General features: G+C 39.8%; 2 protein-coding genes across 3 annotated transcripts in view; one reads left to right on the top strand and one right to left on the bottom strand.

The window, feature by feature from the left end:
* The window catches only part of RALGPS2 (Ral GEF with PH domain and SH3 binding motif 2), a 93,040-nt gene that overhangs the window by 28,490 nt on the left and 42,954 nt on the right, over positions 1-21,596 (bottom strand). For both annotated transcript variants that reach the window (XM_035121307.3, XM_035121306.3), the window contains exon 9: positions 954-1,091. In XM_035121307.3, the coding sequence (XP_034977198.1) occupies positions 954-1,091 (138 nt within the window). The remainder of the gene's footprint in view (positions 1-953; positions 1,092-21,596) is intronic.
* Positions 3,428-20,477, top strand: ANGPTL1 (angiopoietin like 1). The gene is made up of 5 exons (XM_035121308.3): positions 3,428-3,798; positions 9,306-10,139; positions 14,860-15,053; positions 16,847-17,117; positions 19,673-20,477. The coding sequence occupies exons 1-5, from the start codon at positions 3,768-3,770 to the stop codon at positions 19,858-19,860; spliced, it is 1,518 nt and encodes a 505-aa protein (XP_034977199.1). The 5' UTR covers positions 3,428-3,767; the 3' UTR covers positions 19,861-20,477.

The following is a 21,596-nucleotide window of genomic DNA, read 5'->3' as shown; positions in this document are numbered from 1 at the left end:
CCCCTGACAGTTAAGTCCAGTCGCGAATTACTCTGGGGTTGCGGGGCTCATCTCACTTTACTGGCCGAGGGAGCCGTTTGACCGCAGACAGTTTTTCTGAGTCATGTGGCCAGCATGACTAAGCCACTTGTGGCGAAACCAGAGCAGTGCATGGAAATGCCGATTACCTTCCCGCCGGAGTGGTACTTATCTACTTGCGCTTTGACATGCTTTCGAACTGCTAGGTTGGCAGGAGCTGGGACCAAGCAACAGGAGCTCACCCCGTTGTGGGGGATTTGAACTGCCGACCTTCCGATCGGCAAGCGCAAGGTTTATACCACAGCGCCACCCGCGTCCCTAGGTCCGCATAAACAGATTTTCAAACATCACTTAAGTATATAATAATATATTTGATAAACTACTATTACAACTAAGGAAGCATGCCTAACGCCTGTTCTGTGTTCTAGGTGTCCTTTCACCTGCCTCTACTTTCCTCCACTACCACGGAAGCCCTTGCTCCACCCACAGAAGGCACAGGTTATTTTAGAGCTACTGTCCCACCAGCAGTAAACAAGTGCAAGGCTTTGAAACGGGACATTGTTGAGGGTGAGGTGGAGCAAGGTCAGTCAAGGATCCATTGGACAGGTGAGGGTCCTGATCTGGGTCCCTCTCTTGCACCACCCTAGGACTGCCACGGGAAAGAAAAGAAAAAGACGATTCCTCTCTCAACATTCTACTGTAGTTAACCAGAGCCAGTAGGGCTTTGGAAGAGTTGTTGGCCCTGCCACTCCAAATGTCCCCAGGGTTGGGTAAAGCTTGCCTTGTGAGAGTTATGCTCAGCTGGGAGGTACTTCTTGCATTTAATGGGTAGCCGACCCCAGAACATAGGTGATTAGAATTAATGGATTTTATATTCAGAGAACCTTATTCAGTGATTAATCACAATGCTGCAGTATGAATGCATAGCAACTTACCATATTCACATGACTGCTGTAAGTCTGAAATTATTCTGAGTATGTTATTCATTAAGTTTGATCTCTGCTCATTTTCCAAAATACTCCCTGTTGATGGGTATGCCGAGTCAATGTATGTCAAATCTGAGAGATAAATACCTAGACAACATAAGATCACACACAGAAAAAAGATTTTTCGTCTTGGTCAACAAAATCCAAAACATTTAGCATTGTATCCAATGCTGCTGTTTCAGAGGCACAGTCGATTTCCCGTTGCACAACGGAACTTTCCTCTTCTCCCCCGCTTGTGCTGGAGGACCCTCCAGAGCAGATTTTAAGGGTGTGCAAGGAAAAGAGAGGGAAAGTCCCATTGCATGTGAGTCCAGTGTTGGATATAATCCATAAGAAAATGCATATCCTTTCAGTTGTGCTTTAAGTTGGAGAACAAGTGACAAGGCACTGAAGACATGAGGAACATGTAGATTCGCCATATCTGAAAACTGAATGATGTTACAAGGGTATAAGGTTTCACATACTTAAAAGCATGTTTACAAATCAACAGGTTAAAAGTAGTTAATAGGCATTTCTTTTCCCTTCAACCTTATTTTTAAATCAATAGTACTTGCTACATCCAGTTTTTTTACTTTCTAGATAAACCACAGTCATGTTTTTAAGTCTTGTTAGGTAGTCATGGAGTAAAAATTAAAGCTGTCATATTTAGAGGAAGCTGAGTTCTTACAAATAATAGCACATGGTCAAGAAGTCACAGAACTGAGTAAAATACTTTATATCTTAGTCTATAATAACATTCTGAAATGTTTTATAATATTCTGAAATTGCCACAAGCAATTGTACACAGACTTTAAAAATCCTATGTAAGACGTTTTTGAAGGACAATTTGGCAAAAACAGCCCTACTGTAGTACAGAGTTAATTCAATGAATTACCGTAGATAATGGAACTGTTATTGAGTTTGTCTCTAAACAAAAAAGTGATGCCAGAGAGAGAGGAAAGAATGTCACATACTTAACACCAACCTACAAGGGATGTCAGCAATATTCTGAATTTCAGAGAACAAGCTGAATACTTACTCCTTCCATGGTTATCAAGTAGCAAAGAAATGGGTTTGATGGTTGATCATGTGGTTCGGTTTGCATTTTAAAGCAAAGTTACCAAATCTGCACTTCTCTGAATTTTACAATGAAGTTCTCAAACAAACAAAAATGTGATGTGTATAGTAGGGGAACGTGTAAATAAAATGCATATTTTAGTGAAAATAACAAAAAATGCATATTAGAAAAAATGTCTATAAAACTATGTATATTAGGCAAAACTGCAAACAAAAATGCGCATATTAGGATAACTGTGCACTATATGCTTAAGAAGTTTTGTAAATACTTTTTTTAAAAAATCACAAAGTGATGCAGAAATGTAATGAACTGATTAGAAAAATGAGAACTGGAGAGAACCAAAACTGACAGATTTGAACGCTGCTTCATCTTGCCAGAAGTGATCTCCTTGAACTGACCCATTGCCCTACAATATTCTTCCAAGGCTTCAATGTTACAATAAGGTTCTTCCAAAACTCTAACCTTATATCAAAAGGTCTCCTAGGAAAATTTCTAACTAGATTGGTTGGATAAACAAAGGGTCACCAGTCCTCACTGCCTGGCCGACTACAATGCTGCAATTGTATACTGCCAGTCCAACATGAACTCAGGCTTTCGTTTTACTCTCTGAATTAAAGTACAGTAATTATTCTTAGAAATGCATCTATGGTGACTTGGCGAGTTTGCTTACATCTAAGTTAACTTGGGGAACTAAAAAATAAGGTTTGCTCTGCTCTTCTACATCCTGAGAGTTATTATATGCCATACTGTAAAAATAAATGCTTGCTACAGATAATTAATAACTGCTCTGAACACTAACAAGTGTTCATAAACCGAGGTTCCACTGTAGTAGTAATGAAAAGTCCCGCTCTTCCCCCTTCCGACATATTTCTCCATGTATGCAACATTCACAAAAATAATTAACATTATCTTCTATCAGGTTTATTGATTATTAGTGCAGTGAAGAACTGTTTATTATTAAATAAACTTAAGTAATTGAAGGTGACATTCTGGTCTGCATTTTTCAGGACTATAGCTGCTTCATTTTACTGTTAAATTCACTCAGCCTCTTTCTTTCATTTCTGGGAAAACAAAAGTGAGTTTACTAGCCTGACAATTCCTAGTCATAACTAAGCTTACTACTGTAACAACGCAACAGGCATCTTTAGGCTGCACAGCAAAATACTTTGCAATTGCCTAAACTTTTCTTATTGTTTCTCCATCTGCTGCCCTCCCTTAAACTAGCAGACAATCTCTCCTTGTTCATACTGTGGTTCTCCCCCTCCCTCTCCCCCTCCTCCCCCCTGCCAGCTTTCTCCTTTTTCCAAAGGTTGTGGATAGGAAATCCTTCAGAGTCTTCCCCCGCCTCCTGTTCTTCAGTGACATCATATATGGGCTGACTGCTTTAAGTCTAGGCATGAGTTTGTTTAAGAAACACACCCAAGTGTGCTGTATATGGAAGCAAGGTCTACTGTTGCTGGCTAGTGCATTTCAGCATGCAAAGGCAAGGCAAAGGCAAAGCAGCTTCAAAATATCTCCATCTTTCCTGCAGCAGAAGAAAATGATTTTGATTTGTGGTTCTCTTATTAAAACAAATGGGGTGATACGTACTTGGATGTAATATATGGCAAGAGAAAGCAGTAGTTCTCCCTAGAACTACGCAGATTACCAGACAATTGTTCTGGCACCAGGAGGAGAATCTACACAAAAACGGTCTGTGGATTTTCATGTTCCTTCAGAAGAAAAAGCCATTACAAGGTTGGTGTCTATACATTTTCTTTGTTGTCAATCAGCACGCAACTTTTCTGTAGTTATTTCAGATTGTAGATTACAGATGGTGGAGTCTGCTGCTACATTTTATGTGCTGCCAAAATCCATACATACTAATGCACACAGTTTAGTTTTTTCTTTTATTGAATCCAATAAATTTTTGGGTGCTCCGTTACAAGTATAAGGTGTAATGTTCTTAACTGCGTTGTTTCATGTTTATACAAGAGGGAAGGAAATCCATAGTATCCCACCCACCCACCAACGTTCAGAAAAGCTGGCTGATGGTGATCATGAAAAACAATTGTACTGCTTGATCTGCACAACAAAAAGGATTTTCTTAGCATTCCTTACTAAAACATTTCTCCTAAAAGAAAATAAAACTAATCAAGAAGTACCCCTGAAATAGTGTCACAGGTTTCTCCCCAAATATATTACTAGGAGAATCTACGATTAAAGCCTTAAACTTGCACTTTTCCTCTTGATAAATCACTATTCCTGCTGTACACTGAAATGGACATTTTCATTAAAACTTGGATTTTCCATTGCCATTTAACACTTTCTTATTCATGGAATAGCATTAACTGTCTTATGACAGTGTTAACCTGAAGGAATTTATTGCTTGAAGAACTAAAAAAATTGCATGACCAGTCCTGAATGGGAAAAAGTAAACTCAGCATAAGTTGTTAGTGATCCAGCTACAAGTATTAATTTTGAGAGCGTATAGTTGAAGATTACTCAAAAACTGTAATCTGCATTGAACATCACAAAGAGCAACAGCTGACTATGAACCCTGGATTCATAGTAACAGTGATGTTCCATGTTACATTGGGGTAGATTAAGAACTCTATTTGCACATGAAAGTAACAGCCTGGCTTCAATAAGTGGCTCTTAAAATGACTGCATTTTAGAATCTATCATGGTACATAAAACTAATACATGTAGTAGACAGTAGCTCAAATTACTATCAAATGTTTATTCAGCAAAATGCAACCTAGTTCCTAAGTTCATTAGGACATTAGCTGGGGAACAAGGTTGTCTCAGGGTCTAGGGTCACTAATATTCACGCAGTCATCACTGATGGTAATAAACAGACAACAGTTTATTTCCACACTTCGTATATGAAAAGCAATTCCGGAGCCTTAAGCAACTACTAATGACTCCAAGAATTAATATGAAGTCGTTTCAGGAGTTTTTTTTTTAAATTAGCTGTACTTTAAAATGTGGGTCCCTGTGTTATTTAAACTCCATAACATTTAAGTACTTTAATAGTGGTTTTAAAAGGGATTTAAAAGAATATATTCTTTAAAATATGCCAATTTAAGTCTGGAATATGCTAATACAGGAGCACACATTTTTGCTGTTAATAAAAATGAGCTTTCAACATAAGTTTCCTTGAAACTACTGCTATTTAGTTGTAGTAGATGCTCATTTCAACTTTGACACTGGCTGTGATTCAGGGACTTTCCTCACTGTAATCTTTGAAAGATAAAGTAATGCAAGTACTGGCTATTTCATAGCTGACAATGGGAAACCTATGTTTATGTGGAAAGAAGCCCAGTTCATTTCAGCAGAATGTACTTTCACATAACCATCACAAAACAACAAAACAAATAATCAATGTAGGACACAGACTGGGTCTTCCCAAACATTTCCTCTTGAACATGAAACTGCACCTAGCTATAAACAGTTTTTCTAAACTCCACCTGATAGTGTAGGATTAAGAGCAGCTGGAAAAGGAATGCAAGTACAAAATGCATGTATCCATGGATTGCAGCCTATGAATTTTAGGATCAATTTGGTTCCAGTACTCTGAACCATTTCTGCCCAAGAAGACTTAAAATCAACACTCTTAACCAAGCTTTGATGTCAACACACATGTGATTAACACAATTTAACATGGCACTATTGAGATTAGGATTCTATACTTAAATGTCTGCAATGTACAGTTTATTTTGGAGTACAATATTCTGGCAAGGATTGGGGTGTTCAAGATATTCAAAATGTTTGCCAGATGCAGTGGTGCATAAAGGTATGAGAAATTGAAATGGTTCTGTGTATAGCAGACTGAATAAGAGACATATATTGCAACTTAGGGTCCACACCTAAGATTTTTCTTTGTTTAATATGAAAACCACCATTCAAGTAACAAACTTGTTTTTTCTCACTTAACTGCATTAATTAGTAACAAGTAATGTTTTGATTTTAAAGCAAAGCCAGCCTAGCTGATATTGACATAGTGGAACAAAGGTATCTGCTCAAGACTGATTAATTTTCACAGTACTGTCTTGTTGAAACTGTGCCTTTCATAAATGGGTTGCAAGGGAATGGTAAGTGTGAAAGTTATTTTAGCATCTTTTGACATGTGTACAAAAAAGTCATTTCCTCAATTACCTTTAAAGAAGTAGTTATGTTGCTTTAAGTAAAGCTTTGCTCACAATAACCACCTGAACTCATCTAGAAAACTGAGAAAGTAATAAATATAAATACACTTGCTTGCTTTGTTTCCATGATAACACAATGTGTTACTGAACAATTCACCTTCGGTAGGTGAACTTCAGGACATAAAGGCTCAGTTGCCTTGGAAGGTGGTGGAGGTTTTTAAGCAGAGGCTGGGCGCTGCAGCAGAGGTTTTGTTCTGTATTGGAGCAGAGAACCTTTGGAGGTCACACAATGATACATGCATTATACTCAGTCTAAATAAATTGAGCATATGGTAGAAAACAAGGTTACAGAATGGTTTTCCTCACACTGACAAGGCACTTGAGGAAGGAAGCCACACAGCAGAACTGTGTCCATTATATAAGCACTAAGAGCAATCTAAATTCTTTGAGTGCTAGTTGATCCAAAATGGCACCAGTCATACATATGGAGGCATGGGGGAACCCCCAAGATTTATAAAAGAAAAAAAATATTGAGGGGGAAATCCCACAGGACTCCCCCCCCCCAACAAACATTCCTATGAGGACTGATCATCTTTTATTGGCCACAGAATACTGATTGATTGTTGGAAGGGAGACAAAAAATCTGTCAGGAGGGGAAATGGAGCTGAGCATTCTGAACAGGAGCACATTTTGCTGCAGGTTCCACTTATCTGAGAACAGAGAAGGGAAATAAACATAAGGAAAATTTCTAGAGATTTTATGTGGGCAAAATTAGGGAGTTCTCTTAAGATGGAATGTTTAGGGGTTCATAAGCAATAGCTTCCTTTAAGTCACCAATGTCTAAAGACATGAAAAACATTAAGCACTGTCCCCATGGGTTCTTATTTGATGCATACAGTACATTAAAGTACTTTCATGTCTGAATACAGTAGGTATAATGTACACCCATGGGAAAATGGATCTGTTCAATAGCTGCTACTGTAAGAAGTGATAGGTTGTAGCCAAAACTGACCCAGACCCTTAGTCGTGGAAAAGTCTAGAAATTATATTCAAAGTACTCAGGAGGGAACATCTTAACAAATATCTATGGTAGTAGTATCTCATAAATCCATTAAGTATTGAAGACAGCCTCAGCTGGAAGCAAACTGCAAGCAAATGTACCCTCTCTTCTTATTCCATGAGTGCTAAGTTTACTTAGAAGTCCTTGGTGAGGTCCTTTGTCAATGGGTTCAACTAGATCAGGCATGTCCAACAGGTAGATCACTGGACATCTGTGGGAGATCAACATTTTACCTCCTTCCTAAAAAAAGCTCAACAACTTTGACCTGAACCCCCCAAAAGGGGGTTGATCACTGCCAGTTTTTAAGCCTGTGAGTAGATTGCAGTCTCTTGGGAGACCCCCCCTGAACTAGATATATGCTTGTTGATACACTCAAAGAACTCTAACAATGCTTGCAGAAGCTATGCTAGTTCTGCTTTAGTAAGACTTCCTATTCTATTATATGCTTGGTCATTCTATCTTTAACAGAGCTTTCCACTTTCCCCAGAATAGATGTTAAGTTAACCAGCCTGTAATTACAATGAAACTGGTTACATGTTACATTGGCCACTTTGTAAACCTCATGTATGGAGGCTGGTCTGAGGTACAATTTATATATTTTTACTGGAAGACCAGCAATTCTACATTTAAGTTGTTTAAGGACTCCCAGGTGGATGTAATCTGGACCCAGTGATTTTGTCATTTTTAAAATGTGTAATAAGGCCAAGAACTTTGTCTCTTGTCAGCACTATCTGTCTCAGTTCCTCAGGCTCTCTTCCTGTGATAATTAGTTCCAGCACAGGGATCAGTTGTTAGCAATGTGGTCCTCAAATTCATTTTTTAGCATCCATTATGGTCCTCTTATATTTCTTTGCCAAAATTTATGTTCAGTTTTGTTCTTCTCATTTCGACAAGACTTCCATTTTTAAAGGAAACTGGTCTCTAATAGCTTCTGTTGACCCTGCTTGTTATCATGCAACCATCCTCTTGGCAAGGTGGTACACTCTTGATCCATGGTATACATTCTTGCTGAGCTACTATTGTGGCTCTAAATAACTCCCAATTATTCTACATTTCGACCCTCTTGCCTTTTGCCTTTCACCGTTCTCCTTGCCAATCTCATCATTCGGGGGAAGATTGTGGAAATTAAATTTGATAGTATTATAGCTGCTATTATAGCTGCTATGGTTCCATGGCCAACTGTTTTACACACACACACACACACACACTTCACATTACAATAAAAAACCTAAACAAGAAATAGTAGAAAAGAAAAAGAGCTATCAAAATAAAGAGTCCTCTCTCATAGATATATCCTAACTTTTATCCCATACAGAGAAGGCTGAACCTTCCCATCTCTCACCTGGTAGCATTTGCCTCTTCCTCCAAGCCCCTTGGGCTTGCAAGCAGGTCCCCCCAAAGTGATGAACCCACAAACGATTTATTATACCTATGTTAGCCAGAACCACTTCAGTGCATTGACATCGCATGCTGCAAATATAAAGCAAAATGGTTGGAGGCAATTGTCTTCATCTATCCCACAGAAGTGCCTCAAGATCATGCTACTTGTCTGTTTGGCCCTGAAGTACTAGATTATTTGATGCTGAAGCAGCTCCAATGCACCATTGCCAAATAGTGATGCAAATGGTCTTAGACTTAGTGCTTTGAATAATGGGGAAAATCTACAGAACCACCATATAGCAACCATTAGACTGAAGGAGAGGCTGCTGAATCCAGGAAGGAATTACTGCATTGTATTGTGCCTATTGCTAGTATTATCTCTAAATAGTTGTCAATCTATTAGAATCCTCCTGCATTTTAAAGCCATTTCAAGTCACATTTTATAGCGTTACTACTGCCCAATAGCTCATATTTTAGTTGAATGATCTATTTTTGGTGCAAATATATAACAATTTCCTTCCCCCCGTTTATTTATTTTTTTAAGTTTGACTAAGTTTGGAGGGGATAATACCCTACAGAAATCTTAGTAAATACCCTACAGAAATCTTAGTTCTCTATCCTTCGTGACTGAAGGACCTTAACAATAATTTTTTAATTTTGCTTTTTCCATTTAGCTTACTTGAAAATGAAGGCATTCTCATGGACTTTGAGTTTGCTGTTACTTCTGTTACTACCAACTGGACACTACACAAAACAGCTGAAACTCAAAAACACTCTCAGACGAAACCCACGTTCTACAGAAGGGGGAGAGGAAGGGAAAAAGTGTGGCTATACATTTATTGTCCCTGAACAAAAAATAACCGGACCAATTTGTGTCAACACCAAAGGGCCAGGGCAAGAGAACAAAAAAGATGAAATTACTAGAATGGACATTGAGAATCTGAAGGATGTATTATCCAAACAAAAGAGAGAGATTGATCTCTTGCAGCTAGTGGTGGATGTGGATGGGAATATAGTAAATGAAGTGAAACTGTTGAGAAAAGAGAGCCGCAACATGAATTCCAGGGTTACTCAGCTGTACATGCAACTTCTGCACGAGATAATCCGCAAACGGGACAATTCACTTGAGCTTTCCCAGCTGGAAAACAAAATCCTCAATGTCACAACTGAAATGCTGAAAATGACTACAAGGTACAGAGAACTGGAAGTTAAATATGCAACACTAACTGATCTTGTAAATAATCAGTCAGTCATCATCTCACTGTTGGAAGAGCAATGTCTGCGGATATTCTCTCGCCAGGACACGCATGGCTCTCCTCCTTTAGTTCAAGTGGTGCCGCACCACATTCCCAACAGTCAACAATACACTCCTGGGCTCCTGGGAAGTAATGAAATTCAAAGAGATCCAGGCTATCCTAGAGACAGAGATGTAAAGCCACCCCCTGATCCTGCTACTTCTCCTACAAAAAGCCCTTTCAGGATCCCACCGTTAACGTTAATCAATGAAGGTAAGACATTTACTGCTATTTCTAGAACTTTATCTATGAACCTTTGGGGTGGAGGCTTCTCAGACAATCTGAAGACTTCTGGTTGGTGACTGTGAAGAAAACACAAGCCAAAGCCAAAAATCATTGCAGAATGCTTTTACACTCAAATGGCCAGTTTTCACCTGAAAGCCTTTGTCCCAAAAAACTGCTTCTTTCAGCTAGGAATGACCAACTGAAACCTTTTCAAAAGGGTGCTGACTAACTTATGGAACTGTATGAAGTGTGTTCTGACCTAAGAGACTTTAGTTTTGTCATGCTCTTTGTTAAAGAAAGTAGCATGGGCCATTTTCTCACCCCTTTACATACAGTACTTCATATTTTCTAGCAGCTTTAAGCAGTTACATTCCAGCAGCACACTGTAGGCAATGTAGGTCCAATGTCCAATGTCTGAGACCATTTACTCACAAAAGGTTTGTTTGTATAACATGTTTATGTATGCAGGCAATGCCTCCAGTGGTCGCAAGTTTCTACCTTGGTAAAATCTACAAAATATTGTTGAGGGTGTGCTAAAAACAAAAGGCTGAATTTATTTCAATGGTGACAAATTATTCAGACAATTGTAAGCTACAGGACTAAAACCATCATCCATTTGTAGAGGCCTGACATTTCTGCAACTGATATAGATTATATGGACAACAAAGTTAAGAAAGAATTTGAAACAGAGTTCAATATTACTGTCCTCTAAAGGTAACTATTGTCAAAGTGCAAGTAGATAAATAAGTACTGCTACAGTGGGAAGGTAAACAGCGCTTCCGTGTGCTGCTCTGGTTCGCCAGAAGCGGCTTTGTCATGCTGGCCACATGACCTGGAAGCTGTACACCGGCTCCCTCGGCCAATAGCGCGAGATGAGCGCCGCAACCCCAGAGTCGGTCACGACTGGACCTAATGGTCAGGGGTCCCTTTACCTTTAAAGGTAACTATCTAGCTCAGTGATGGCGAACCTATGACACGCGTGTCAGATGTGACACGCAGAGCCCTCACTGCTGGCACGCGCCCCATCGGCCCATTCGCGTTGTTGTTGTTGTTGTTTTCCCCCATTTGTTCTCCCACTCCTCCTACAGCTTGTCTCCGCTACAGCTTGTCTCCACTGTTAAAACCCGGATCCTTTTTTGTTGTTGTTGCTGCTGCTGGTAGCCAGAGATTGGTTTTTTAACCCTTTCTGTGCTGTTTTTTTCTGGCGCTTTGGCAGACAATGATTGGGTGTAACAGTGCTAGTTTTTTAACCTGTTCTGTGCTGGGTTTTTTGGCGCTTTGGCAGACAATGTCGGTGCTGCATGTTAGTTCCAGCAAAGGTATTATTCGTCATTTATTTCTGTTCTCTTCCCCCCCCCCAAAAGTGCAGCAGCTTTGGGGCGTCTCCCCAAAAAATGCAAAGCAACTTTTGCACACACCCCCAAAAAACCTCCAAAACTTTAGTTAGCAGCTCCCTCCAAAAAGCTCAACAACTCTGGGCACTTTGTGATAAATAAGGGTTTTTTGTTTGGTTTGGTTAATTAGTTTTTGGTTTATTAAATACAGTTATATATTACAATTATACATTTTTGTTATTTAAACTATAAATATCGCGAAATTATGGTTTTTTTCTTGAAGTGACACACCACCTGAGTTATGCTTGGTTTTTTGGCGAATTTTGACACACCAAGCTCAAAAGGTTGCCCATCACTGATCTAGCTGCTATAATCTTTTAATGGGTTATGGGAGATTATGGTTCAATATTTTTAAATATAATGACACCTGTTGATACAGATATATTTTTTTCTGGAAAGGGTAGAAGAAGAGAATATTGTAGCCAACAATCTGCTTCATTCAGCACATTCTTGATGATAATTTACTAGCAACTGTGAAAAATAACCTGGGGGTTACAAGAGCTGCAGAAAGTGTCCATGAATGATATGATTTATGATACATCTGGAAGAAATTTCATTTCTGCAACAGCCAGGGTTCTAAACTCTACATTTTAAAATCTCCCATTCTTCTATCTGTGAAATCATTTCTTCTTGCATATTATATTCTTCCACAGAGAAATGCCTAGTTTTGTCTTTTGTCACAGCTGGCCATTTTGACCAGCATTCAAAGAAAAACCACATACTGAATGAAATACTGACTGAACAGCTGTTGATACACAGAGCGATACAGTGCAAATGAAATACTAGATGTAAATTGTACTTAATTATTTGCATAATATGTAACATGTTGGGAACAGAGCTAATTATTAATCAAGGTATAAGGCTGCCCAATCATACAGCAACAAAGCAACACTTTTACTATGTGCCCCCATCGTGTTGGAGAACAATTGCCCTTTCACATTTTAACATGACAGACATCTTAGAATCTGACTGCTGCATAAAGTGTGAATTAGCTTTAAGTATGAATAAATGAAATTAGGTACAAAAAAGCAGGTCTCAAAAACGAATCTGTGCAGAGTGTCTTGTAAACAAGGCCCACTAAATTCCACATCGCTTACTTGCAGGTTGGTGTGTGCAGAACTGTAACCAAAGTAACACAACTACCTATTTCTCTGGCATTGTTGGGAAAGGAAATCTAATAAACAATACCATTTTAGGTCTCCTAAAATGAAAAGAGAGGGCAGAAATGGGACTCAGTGAAGGAATACCAAACATTTACTATATATACTTCAGTTAATAATGAATATTGTTAGAAATGTGTTCCAGTGGTGTATGTGTATATCAATTTGCCCATTAGCAAAACTTGTTAGCACTTAGTATTTCCTTCAGAAGGGCAACCTTTGAGGCCTAAGCTGGCAAGAAGAGCCCATTTCAGCTGACATATAGCCCTGTTGGTGGGGTTCAGCATTAGGGTTAATTTCGGGTCTAAAGCTATGCCTGGAACCTCACCATACTGAGATAAAATTCCTTAAGAGTTAAAGCTTAAGATAGATCTTTACTTCTTCTATCTGGACACCGAAAAATGGAATGAGGAAAAAACAGGAACGAGAGCAGTGTGACCACCGTAAATGATATATGGTATGTCACAATGAACTTGGCAAAAGCATTTATTTAAGGCTAGAAGGATATCTTTACAAGTTATGAATAGCTTCTGCAAAACTATTTAAAATTTACTTCCCCATAAATTGATCAATAAAACATCCTTCAACAAGAGATGAATTTCCATACCCTCAGAGTTTTACTCATATAGAAAATTTATAATGAGGTGGAAGACATTTGTGCAGAACTGTTCACCCTATTGTTTTACGAAGTTCTTATTCTGAAATGCAAAAAACTGACGACAAAATAATCTGACATGACATGGGCTAATAAGTTCTAAGAATTGAAAAAAAGTTAAGTGTGACTTCCTTGTTTCTTTGTTTCCATTGCTTGAATCTGTTAAAATAATTCTATAATTGAAATAATATATAGAGTTATATTCATAAGACTTAGAAACTTCCTTCAAATGAACTGAGCTTAACAGGCAGGAGTCTGACTTATCTCAGTACTGTACAAGTTTGCTTCCATGTGTTTAAACAATTATTTTCCACACCTACAAGCCACTATGCTACAGCAACTTTTAGTATGCACTTCCTCTCTACCCTAGGCACGTGAAATAAATGATACCTTCTGATTAGGAAAACCTGTAATGGTTTAGAACAGTTTGCAAGTTTAGTCCTGCAACTGTTAATTTTAGGAAAATGAGCATTAAGAAAAATAAGCCGTAGTTACTATTGTCAAAGTGAAAGCATAACAATATCTTATGCTGGATCATTTTTATGCATGCCAGCTTAATAGCTTGAACAAAATATTTTACTATAATAATAATAATAATTTATTATTTATACCCCGCCCACCTGGCTGGGTTTCCCCAGCCACTCTGGGTGGCTTCCAACAGAAAAATAAAATACAATAATCTATTAAACATTAAATGCCTCCCTAACATTAAAAGCCTTCAGGTGTCTTCTAAAAATCTGGTAGTTGTTTTTCTCTTTGACATCTGATGGGAGGGCATTCCACAGGGCGGGCGCCACTTCCGAGAAGGCCCTCTGCCTGGTTCCCTGCAACTTGGCTTCTCGCAACGAGGGAACCGCCAGAAGGCCCTCAGCGCTGACCTCAGTGTCCGGGCAGAACGATGGGGGTGGAGACGCTCCTTCTGGTATACTGGACCGAGGCCATTTAAGGCTTTAAAGGTCAGCACCAACACTTTGAATTGTGCTCGGAAACGTACTGGGAGCCAATGTAGGTTTTTGAAGACCAGTGTTATGTGGTCTCGGCGGCCACTCCCAATCACCAGTCTAGCTGCCGCATTCTGGATTAGTTGCAGTTTCCGGGTCACCTTCAAAGGTAGCCTCACGTAGAGCGCATTGCAGTAGTCCAAACGAGAGATAACTAGAGCATGCACCACTCTAGCGAGACAGTCTGCAGGCAGGTAGGGGCTCAGCCTGCATACTAGATGGAGCTGATAGACAGCTGCCCTGGACACAGAATTGACCTGCACCTCCATGGACAGCTGTGAGTCCAAAATGACCTCCACACCTGCCTGCCTCCTGTCCCCCACAAACAGTACTTCTGTCTTGTCACTATTCAACCTCAATCTGTTAGCCGCCATCCATCCTCCAACCGCCTCCAGGCACTCACCCGGAACCTTCACTGGTTCTGATTTGAAAGAGAGGTAAGTAAGCACCATTACTGAACTCTGATGTATTTTTAAACTCTCAAATTGTTTTCAAAAGGTCCATTCAAAGATTGTCAAGAAGCAAAACAAGCTGGCTACTCCAGCAGCGGGATTTATATGATCAAGCCTGAAAACAGCCATGGACCAGTGCAATTATGGTGTGAGAACAGCCTTGATCCTGGGGGCTGGACAGTTATACAAAAAAGAACAGATGGTTCTGTGAACTTCTTCACAAATTGGGACAATTACAAGGTAATCTTTTTTTAAAAGACGCAGACGGCCAACAAGTTACGGTGTAGTGTAAAACAGAAATTATTTGTTCCTTCCTCAGAATTATTTACATGGGTGGATTGGAGGCATCTCTGTACCTGCTTCAGAATTCTTATGTCAATCAAAGCTGTTAGCAATGGCCCCCTCTACATGCAATGTTATGCCACAGCATGGCTTAGTGCAGATGAACAACCATTTGGGCTCCCAAAGGAGAGAGAGACTGTGCCCACTTTGCTCTTCCCTGGTAGTTTTGCTGTTGCGCTGAGCAAAGTCTTGGTTTAGCTTAGCATGTCATGCAAACCCAGGCAGGCTTGTGGCTGAGCTCTCTCCAGACAAACTACAGCTTTAATTAAGCTTTGTCCTATTATTTACAGCTCATGGCTTGCCCAGAAGAGCTGAACTACAAGGTTTGGACATCAGGCTACGCCAAACCATGGCTTAGCACAGTGCAATAGACAAGTGACCAGGAAGGAGGAAAGAGTCTGCCTTTAGTGCACTCATAATTAAGCCTCAGTGAGTTCAGTGGGACGTACTCTGAGATAACCATGTATAGGTTTGCAGCCATAATCTCACTTTATGTCCATCCCTCTCCCTTCCATTTTGTCCTGTCAATATTTAAGATTATGCTTTTTTATTTCCTTATTAAGCATTTTAATGTTATACAAACAGGATAGTCATCCAATTAAAAAACTCTTAGCCTGCAATCCTAGACATACTAAGAAGTTCCACTGAACCAACTTATTTCTAAATAAGTATGCATAGAATTGTGCTGTTAGTTATCTGCTAGTCTTAGTTCATTAAAAAATTAAATTGTGTATCAGCAAAAAGCAGAAATACTGAATCAAAATACGTATTTTTAGATGATAAAGGAGGCATTTCACCTCTTAGTCTCTAAAAAATAAGAAATGACTCTTCTAAGATGGAATTTGCTAACTGCCATTTTTAAAGACGCTTGGATTCAAATAAATTGTTTAAAAGCTGCTTCCTGATTGGAGTGCCATTTGAGTTGATTAATAATAATGTACTAATCAAACTGTAGCCATAAATATTGCAGCCATATGAATAAGTAACAAACTTTACCATCACAAAACATAACTGAAAGCAGATAAGCGGTATGAAGATGCAGTGGGGTAATCCTGTACCCACACGACACCCTGGCTGGTTCAGAAAGAGTATCTTATATGGGTTCTGTTTTCATCCCTGCATAGGGAAGGAACCATGTGTGGTGTTCAGGAATTGGATGTACTGAATAAGCATAGCCAAAATCTATGGAGGTGGGTAGAATTCTATGGCAGGTCTGCTCTAATGGCAGAACAAAGACCACCCTCTTCTGAAAATGGCAGTCCATGCTGAGCCACATCTCCCCATAGTATTTGGTACAACATAATGTACATTGTGAGCATCTTACCAGCCAAAGATGCTGGAGGTGGCACAAGGAAACATACAGCAGGACATGAGGTGAATTGTGCTAGATACTACAAAGGAAAGGGGAAGATGATGAACAAAACACATCTTTCTTTGAACTCTCCCATCAATTAGGGTTCAGTATTGATTGGAAATTTCATTCCAGCAGCACCTTAGAGACCAACTAAGTTTGCCATTGGTAGCTGGTCTCTAAGGTGCGGCTGGAAGGAATTTTTTTATTTTGTTTCGACTACGTCAGACCAACACGACTACCTACCTGTAACTAGAGTTATGTGATATATTAACTGTACAGAAATAACTTTCTAATTGAACTACAAGGCAATCTAATCAGAATTGTTTTGTTTTAACAGAAAGGATTTGGAAATGTTGCTGGAGAATACTGGCTGGGACTGGAAAATATTTACTTGCTTTCCAATCAGGACAATTACAGACTTCTGATTGAGTTAGAAGACTGGAGTAATAAGAAAGTCTATGCAGAATACAGCAGTTTCCGACTGGAACCAGAAAATGAATTCTATCGATTGCGTCTAGGCACTTATCAAGGGAATGCTGGAGACTCCATGATATGGCACAATGGGAAACAATTTACAACACTGGACCGAGACAGAGATATGTACACAGGTAGGAAATACAACAGTATATAACTCTACTGTTTCTTATTACAAGAAAGAATTGAGGAAATAATTCTGATCAAGTGAAGCAGAATTTAGAAAACAAACAAAACTATCCTCTAATGTTCAAGCTCTTACACAAAGCATCTTCATGTAAGATGTCTCAAACATGCACAACTGGCACGTTACTTTTGGCAATGGTAAAACCATGTTAATTTCACACAGCAAATGTTCAAACACACCTTCATATCCTGAGAACTACTATTTACCATGCCAGAATAAATATAGGGCCAGCAAGCCTTGCTATGCCATCAGAAATTACCCATTCACACTATCTAAGGGCACATTCAAAACTAGAAATATAGTGCTACCTCGACTTACGGAGACGATCCGTTCCGCGGCGCTCTTTGTAAGTCGAAACCTTCAGATGTCAAAGCGTCCATTTTGCGCATGTGTGAAGTGCGATTTTACGCTTTGCACAGACTGCGTGCACCGCTTCTGTGCAGGTGCAGAACACGCACACGGCGAAAATACTTCCAGGTTTGCAGACTTCGTGAGTCAAAACCTTTGGAAGTCGATTTACCACTGTACATAAAACTACATGCATTCAACATGTAGGGGCTTGCCTTTGTCCAAATCTAGTGAAAGATTTGGGGCTTAAAGAAGACTGCAAAGTACAGGTTCATAGTAACTTCTAAAGAATGAATAGTAACAAGACACAGAATATAAGGAAGGCACTGTACTGTATTATACTCCAAAACAAATTACACCAATATGCAATGAATCCAAACAAAACACTGTTAATCAGAAAAAACAAATCAGACACTGGGTTTCGATAGCTTATTCTTTTTCACTTCAGTCAATTTTTCAACTGTCCTTGGAAGGACTGGTAACAGCCAAGCTCCATACTTTCGTTGGTCAGAAAAGCATAAGAAGAAGTAAGGTAACAAAAAACAGAGGATAAAGTAAATATAGGAAAAAGGACTTCTCCAAAACTAAAAAAAGAGAAAAGGTAAAGGACCCCTGACAGTTAAGTCCAGTTGCAGACGACTCTGGGGTTGTGGCGCTCATCTCGCTTTACAAGCCGAGGGAGCTGACGTTTGTCCGCAGACAGTTTTGCTGGGTCATGTGGCCAGCACGATTAAGCCGCTTCTGGCGAACCAGAGCAGCACACAGAAATGTCATTTACCTTCTCGCTGTAGCGGTACCTATTTACTTGCACTTTGACGTGCTTTAGAACTGCTAGGTTGGCAGGAGCTGGGCCTGAAGACGGGAGCTCACCCCGCTGCGGGGATTCGAACCGCCGACCTTCTGATCGGCAAGCCCTAGGCTCTGTGGTTTTGTCCCTAAAGTGTCCCACCCAACCTGGTGGGGTTGCTAGGGTAGCCAATGGCTCATGGACCACCACTTTGAGTACACTGTGCTACAGGATCAAAGAAACCTGTTGCAGGTGACTTTGTGAAATTTCCACTGAAGCAAAGGGGATAAAGGTGGAAAGGTATTCTCAAGACAAGAGTAGACCCTGTTGCAGAGTGATATATAATTCCTTCTAGAGTAAGGACCAATAGGCAAGTACAAAACATCCCCATACTCAAGATGCTTTGGGGCAAAAGCACAAATATTGCGACAGGGTTCTCTGTTCTGAAACACTCATAAATAATTGTAAGTAGGAAAAGCTCTATGAACACTAGACATATTAGGAAGTACATACAGATCCTCACTTACTCCCCACAAAGAAGGAGCACACACATCATGGAGCTCTATTAGGGAAGCTTGTACACAGCTGACCAATGAAGCAGTACTATTCTCTTAGAAACTGTTTGAAGTGAGAATATTGAGGTAGGAACACGTCTCCTAGGTCTTGAAAATGATTGCCAGAACAGTCAATTGTCTCTTGAAGGTGTCAACATGCAAAAAGGCACAATTTCCTTAACAGAGATCCTTACACACCTTAGCAAGACTCTTACATTTAATTTGCATGGTGAAGGCCCTTTCAAGCAACCTCATAGACCTGGTTTGGGACCTCTAGAAGTCTACAACTTCTTCAGAATGCCAAGACCTTAGGAAGGAGCACCACTCAACCACCATGTGGGCACAAAGAACCGTTGTAGGTTTGGCTAACACAGGACCCTATATCAGCAAGTCCTGTCCTGCTGTAGGTTGCAAAGTGAGAGCTATGGGCAGTGCCACCAGATCCATAGACTTTGCAGCTAAGGAAACCACACAAAATATCTCCAATTTCTCTTGTCTTACTTTAGAGACTGAGAGGAGTGGGAGGGAAAGTGCAAAGTTGTCCAATGAAGACAGAACCATTTCTTCACCAAAAGACATGGGACCATTTTCAAAATTAGCTCTGACTCTGATTTCCAGTGGGAGAAGCAGCTACTTGCTCAGTGATGCGATGCCACACTCTACTATATTTGGGGGGGGGGATGTTGCAAGATCACAACTAAGAGAGAAATGTGTTTGCAAGCTTAAGCTCCCTATTGGTTCAAAATACAAAGACTATTAAAGTAAGTTATTTCTGCTGTGAAATTTCACTTAATGTTTCAATTCTTCATACAGGAAACTGTGCCCATTTTCACAAAGGAGGTTGGTGGTACAATGCCTGTGCTCATTCTAACCTCAATGGAGTATGGTACAGAGGAGGACATTACAGAAGCAAGCACCAGGATGGAATTTTTTGGGCTGAGTACAGAGGCGGATCATACTCGCTCAAAGCAGTTCAGATGATGATCAGACCCATTGATTGAGACGCTCAAAAACATTTTCAAAATATTCTCTTGAACTTCAGACTGATGTTACATTTTGAGTTGTTTGCAAGCCCTACAAAGTATTATTTTAAACATTTCTTACTGTGATATTGTATATGATAATTATGCAAGTTCTAATTGCTCACAAAGGAAGCAGGATTCTGCATTTAAAATAAATTTATGTTAATACAAGGTGTATGGGCTTTAGTGGCAGTAATTAAACCTACCAAATTTGCAGACTACAGGAAAACATCACGGATGCAGAATAGTTGAACTTTGAAACTGAAGTACAAGATGCTGCTGCTGTGTGAAGCATGCAACTCAATTCATTTTCATAGATTTAAATCTATTTAAGTTTTATTTCAAAGATTACTTCCAGTGGAAATCTAATTTTGAGATGTGGGCACACAAGTCACAAAACAGACAATGAACTAGAGAGCAACTCTGGTTTTGCAGGTGCATTTTGCATCAATAAAAGGATTCTTATTTTAAAACAGTAATGGTAACTATCATTAAGCATAGCTTTGACTGGACATGTGAACTTTGCTGCCCTTCGGATAGGAGGGCATCATGCCTAAACCTTAATCCTTAATATGAATAAAATAATAAAACAAGTATTTATTTAGCCTTTTCGCTAAGTGTTCAATATCCTTCACATAGGTTCTGAGTAACCCATTAATGACTGGGCCAAAGCAAACAAGATGAATTTTAAAAGGGAGAAATGTGAAGTACTACACTTGGGCAAAAAAAAATATGAAAGGCACAAATACAGGATGGGTTACACCTGGCTTGAGAGCAGTACATGTGAAAAGGATCTAGGAGTCTTGGTAGACCACAAACTTGACATGAGTCAACAGTGTGATGCAGCAGCTTAAAAAGCCAATGCAATTCTGGGCTGCATCAATAGGAGTATAGCATCTAGATCAAGGGAAGTAATAGTACCACTGTATTCCGCTCTGGCAGACCTCACCTGGAATACTGTGATCAGTTCTGGGCACCACAGTTCAAGAAGGATACTGACAAGCTGGAACGTGTCCAGAGGAGGGCAACCAAAATGGTCAAAGGCCTGGAAACAATGCCTTATGAGGAACAGCTTAGGGAGCTGGGTATGTTTAGCCTGGAGAAGAGAAGGTTAAGGGGTGATATGATAGCCATGTTCAAATATATAAAAGGATGTCATATAGAGGAGGGAGAAAGGTTGTTTTCTGCTGCTCCAGCAAAGCGGACATGGAGCAATGGATTCAAGCTACAAGAAAGAAGATTCCACCTAAACACTAGGAAGAACTTCCTGACAGTAAGAGCTGTTCGACAGTGGAACTTGCTGCCAAGGAGTATGGTGAAGTCTCCTTCTTTGGAGGTCTTTAAGTGGAGGCTTGACAGCCATGTCAGGAATGCTTTGATGGTGTTTCCTGCTTGGCAGGGGGCTGGACTGGATGGCCCTTGTGGTCCCTTCCAACTCTATGATTCTATGATACTGTGAGGCAGGCTAATATTATTATTAGGCCTGTGTTGCAGATTGGGATTCAGTCTGAAAGATAAGGCCATGCACCGAGTTTAAGGCTAAACTGACTGAGGGACTTTCCAACTAATTTGTTCATGTTATTAACTCTCTAGAGTATACCAAACATGTTACTTGGAAATAACTTGGTGGTTCACCAGTACTTCTGAGTAATGCATCTTGGCATAACCTCTGGAGCTGACTGGGAAGTGTGAGGGAGGAGGGGGGAGGGGAAGTC

This window comes from Zootoca vivipara, chromosome 7, assembly GCF_965207765.1.
Source record: "Zootoca vivipara chromosome 7, rZooViv2.hap1.1, whole genome shotgun sequence".
Lineage (NCBI taxonomy): Eukaryota > Metazoa > Chordata > Lepidosauria > Squamata > Lacertidae > Zootoca > Zootoca vivipara.
This window is presented reverse-complemented; position numbering and strand designations above follow the sequence as displayed.

Excerpts from the sequence above, each read along its gene's own strand:
- ANGPTL1 (XM_035121308.3), top strand. The coding sequence starts at position 3,768 with ATGTTCCTTCAGAAGAAAAAGCCATTACAAG. Across the intron at positions 15,054-16,846 it reads CAAATTGGGACAATTACAAG|AAAGGATTTGGAAATGTTGC; the intron begins GTAATCTTTTTT and ends TTGTTTTAACAG. Across the intron at positions 17,118-19,672 it reads AGACAGAGATATGTACACAG|GAAACTGTGCCCATTTTCAC; the intron begins GTAGGAAATACA and ends TTCTTCATACAG.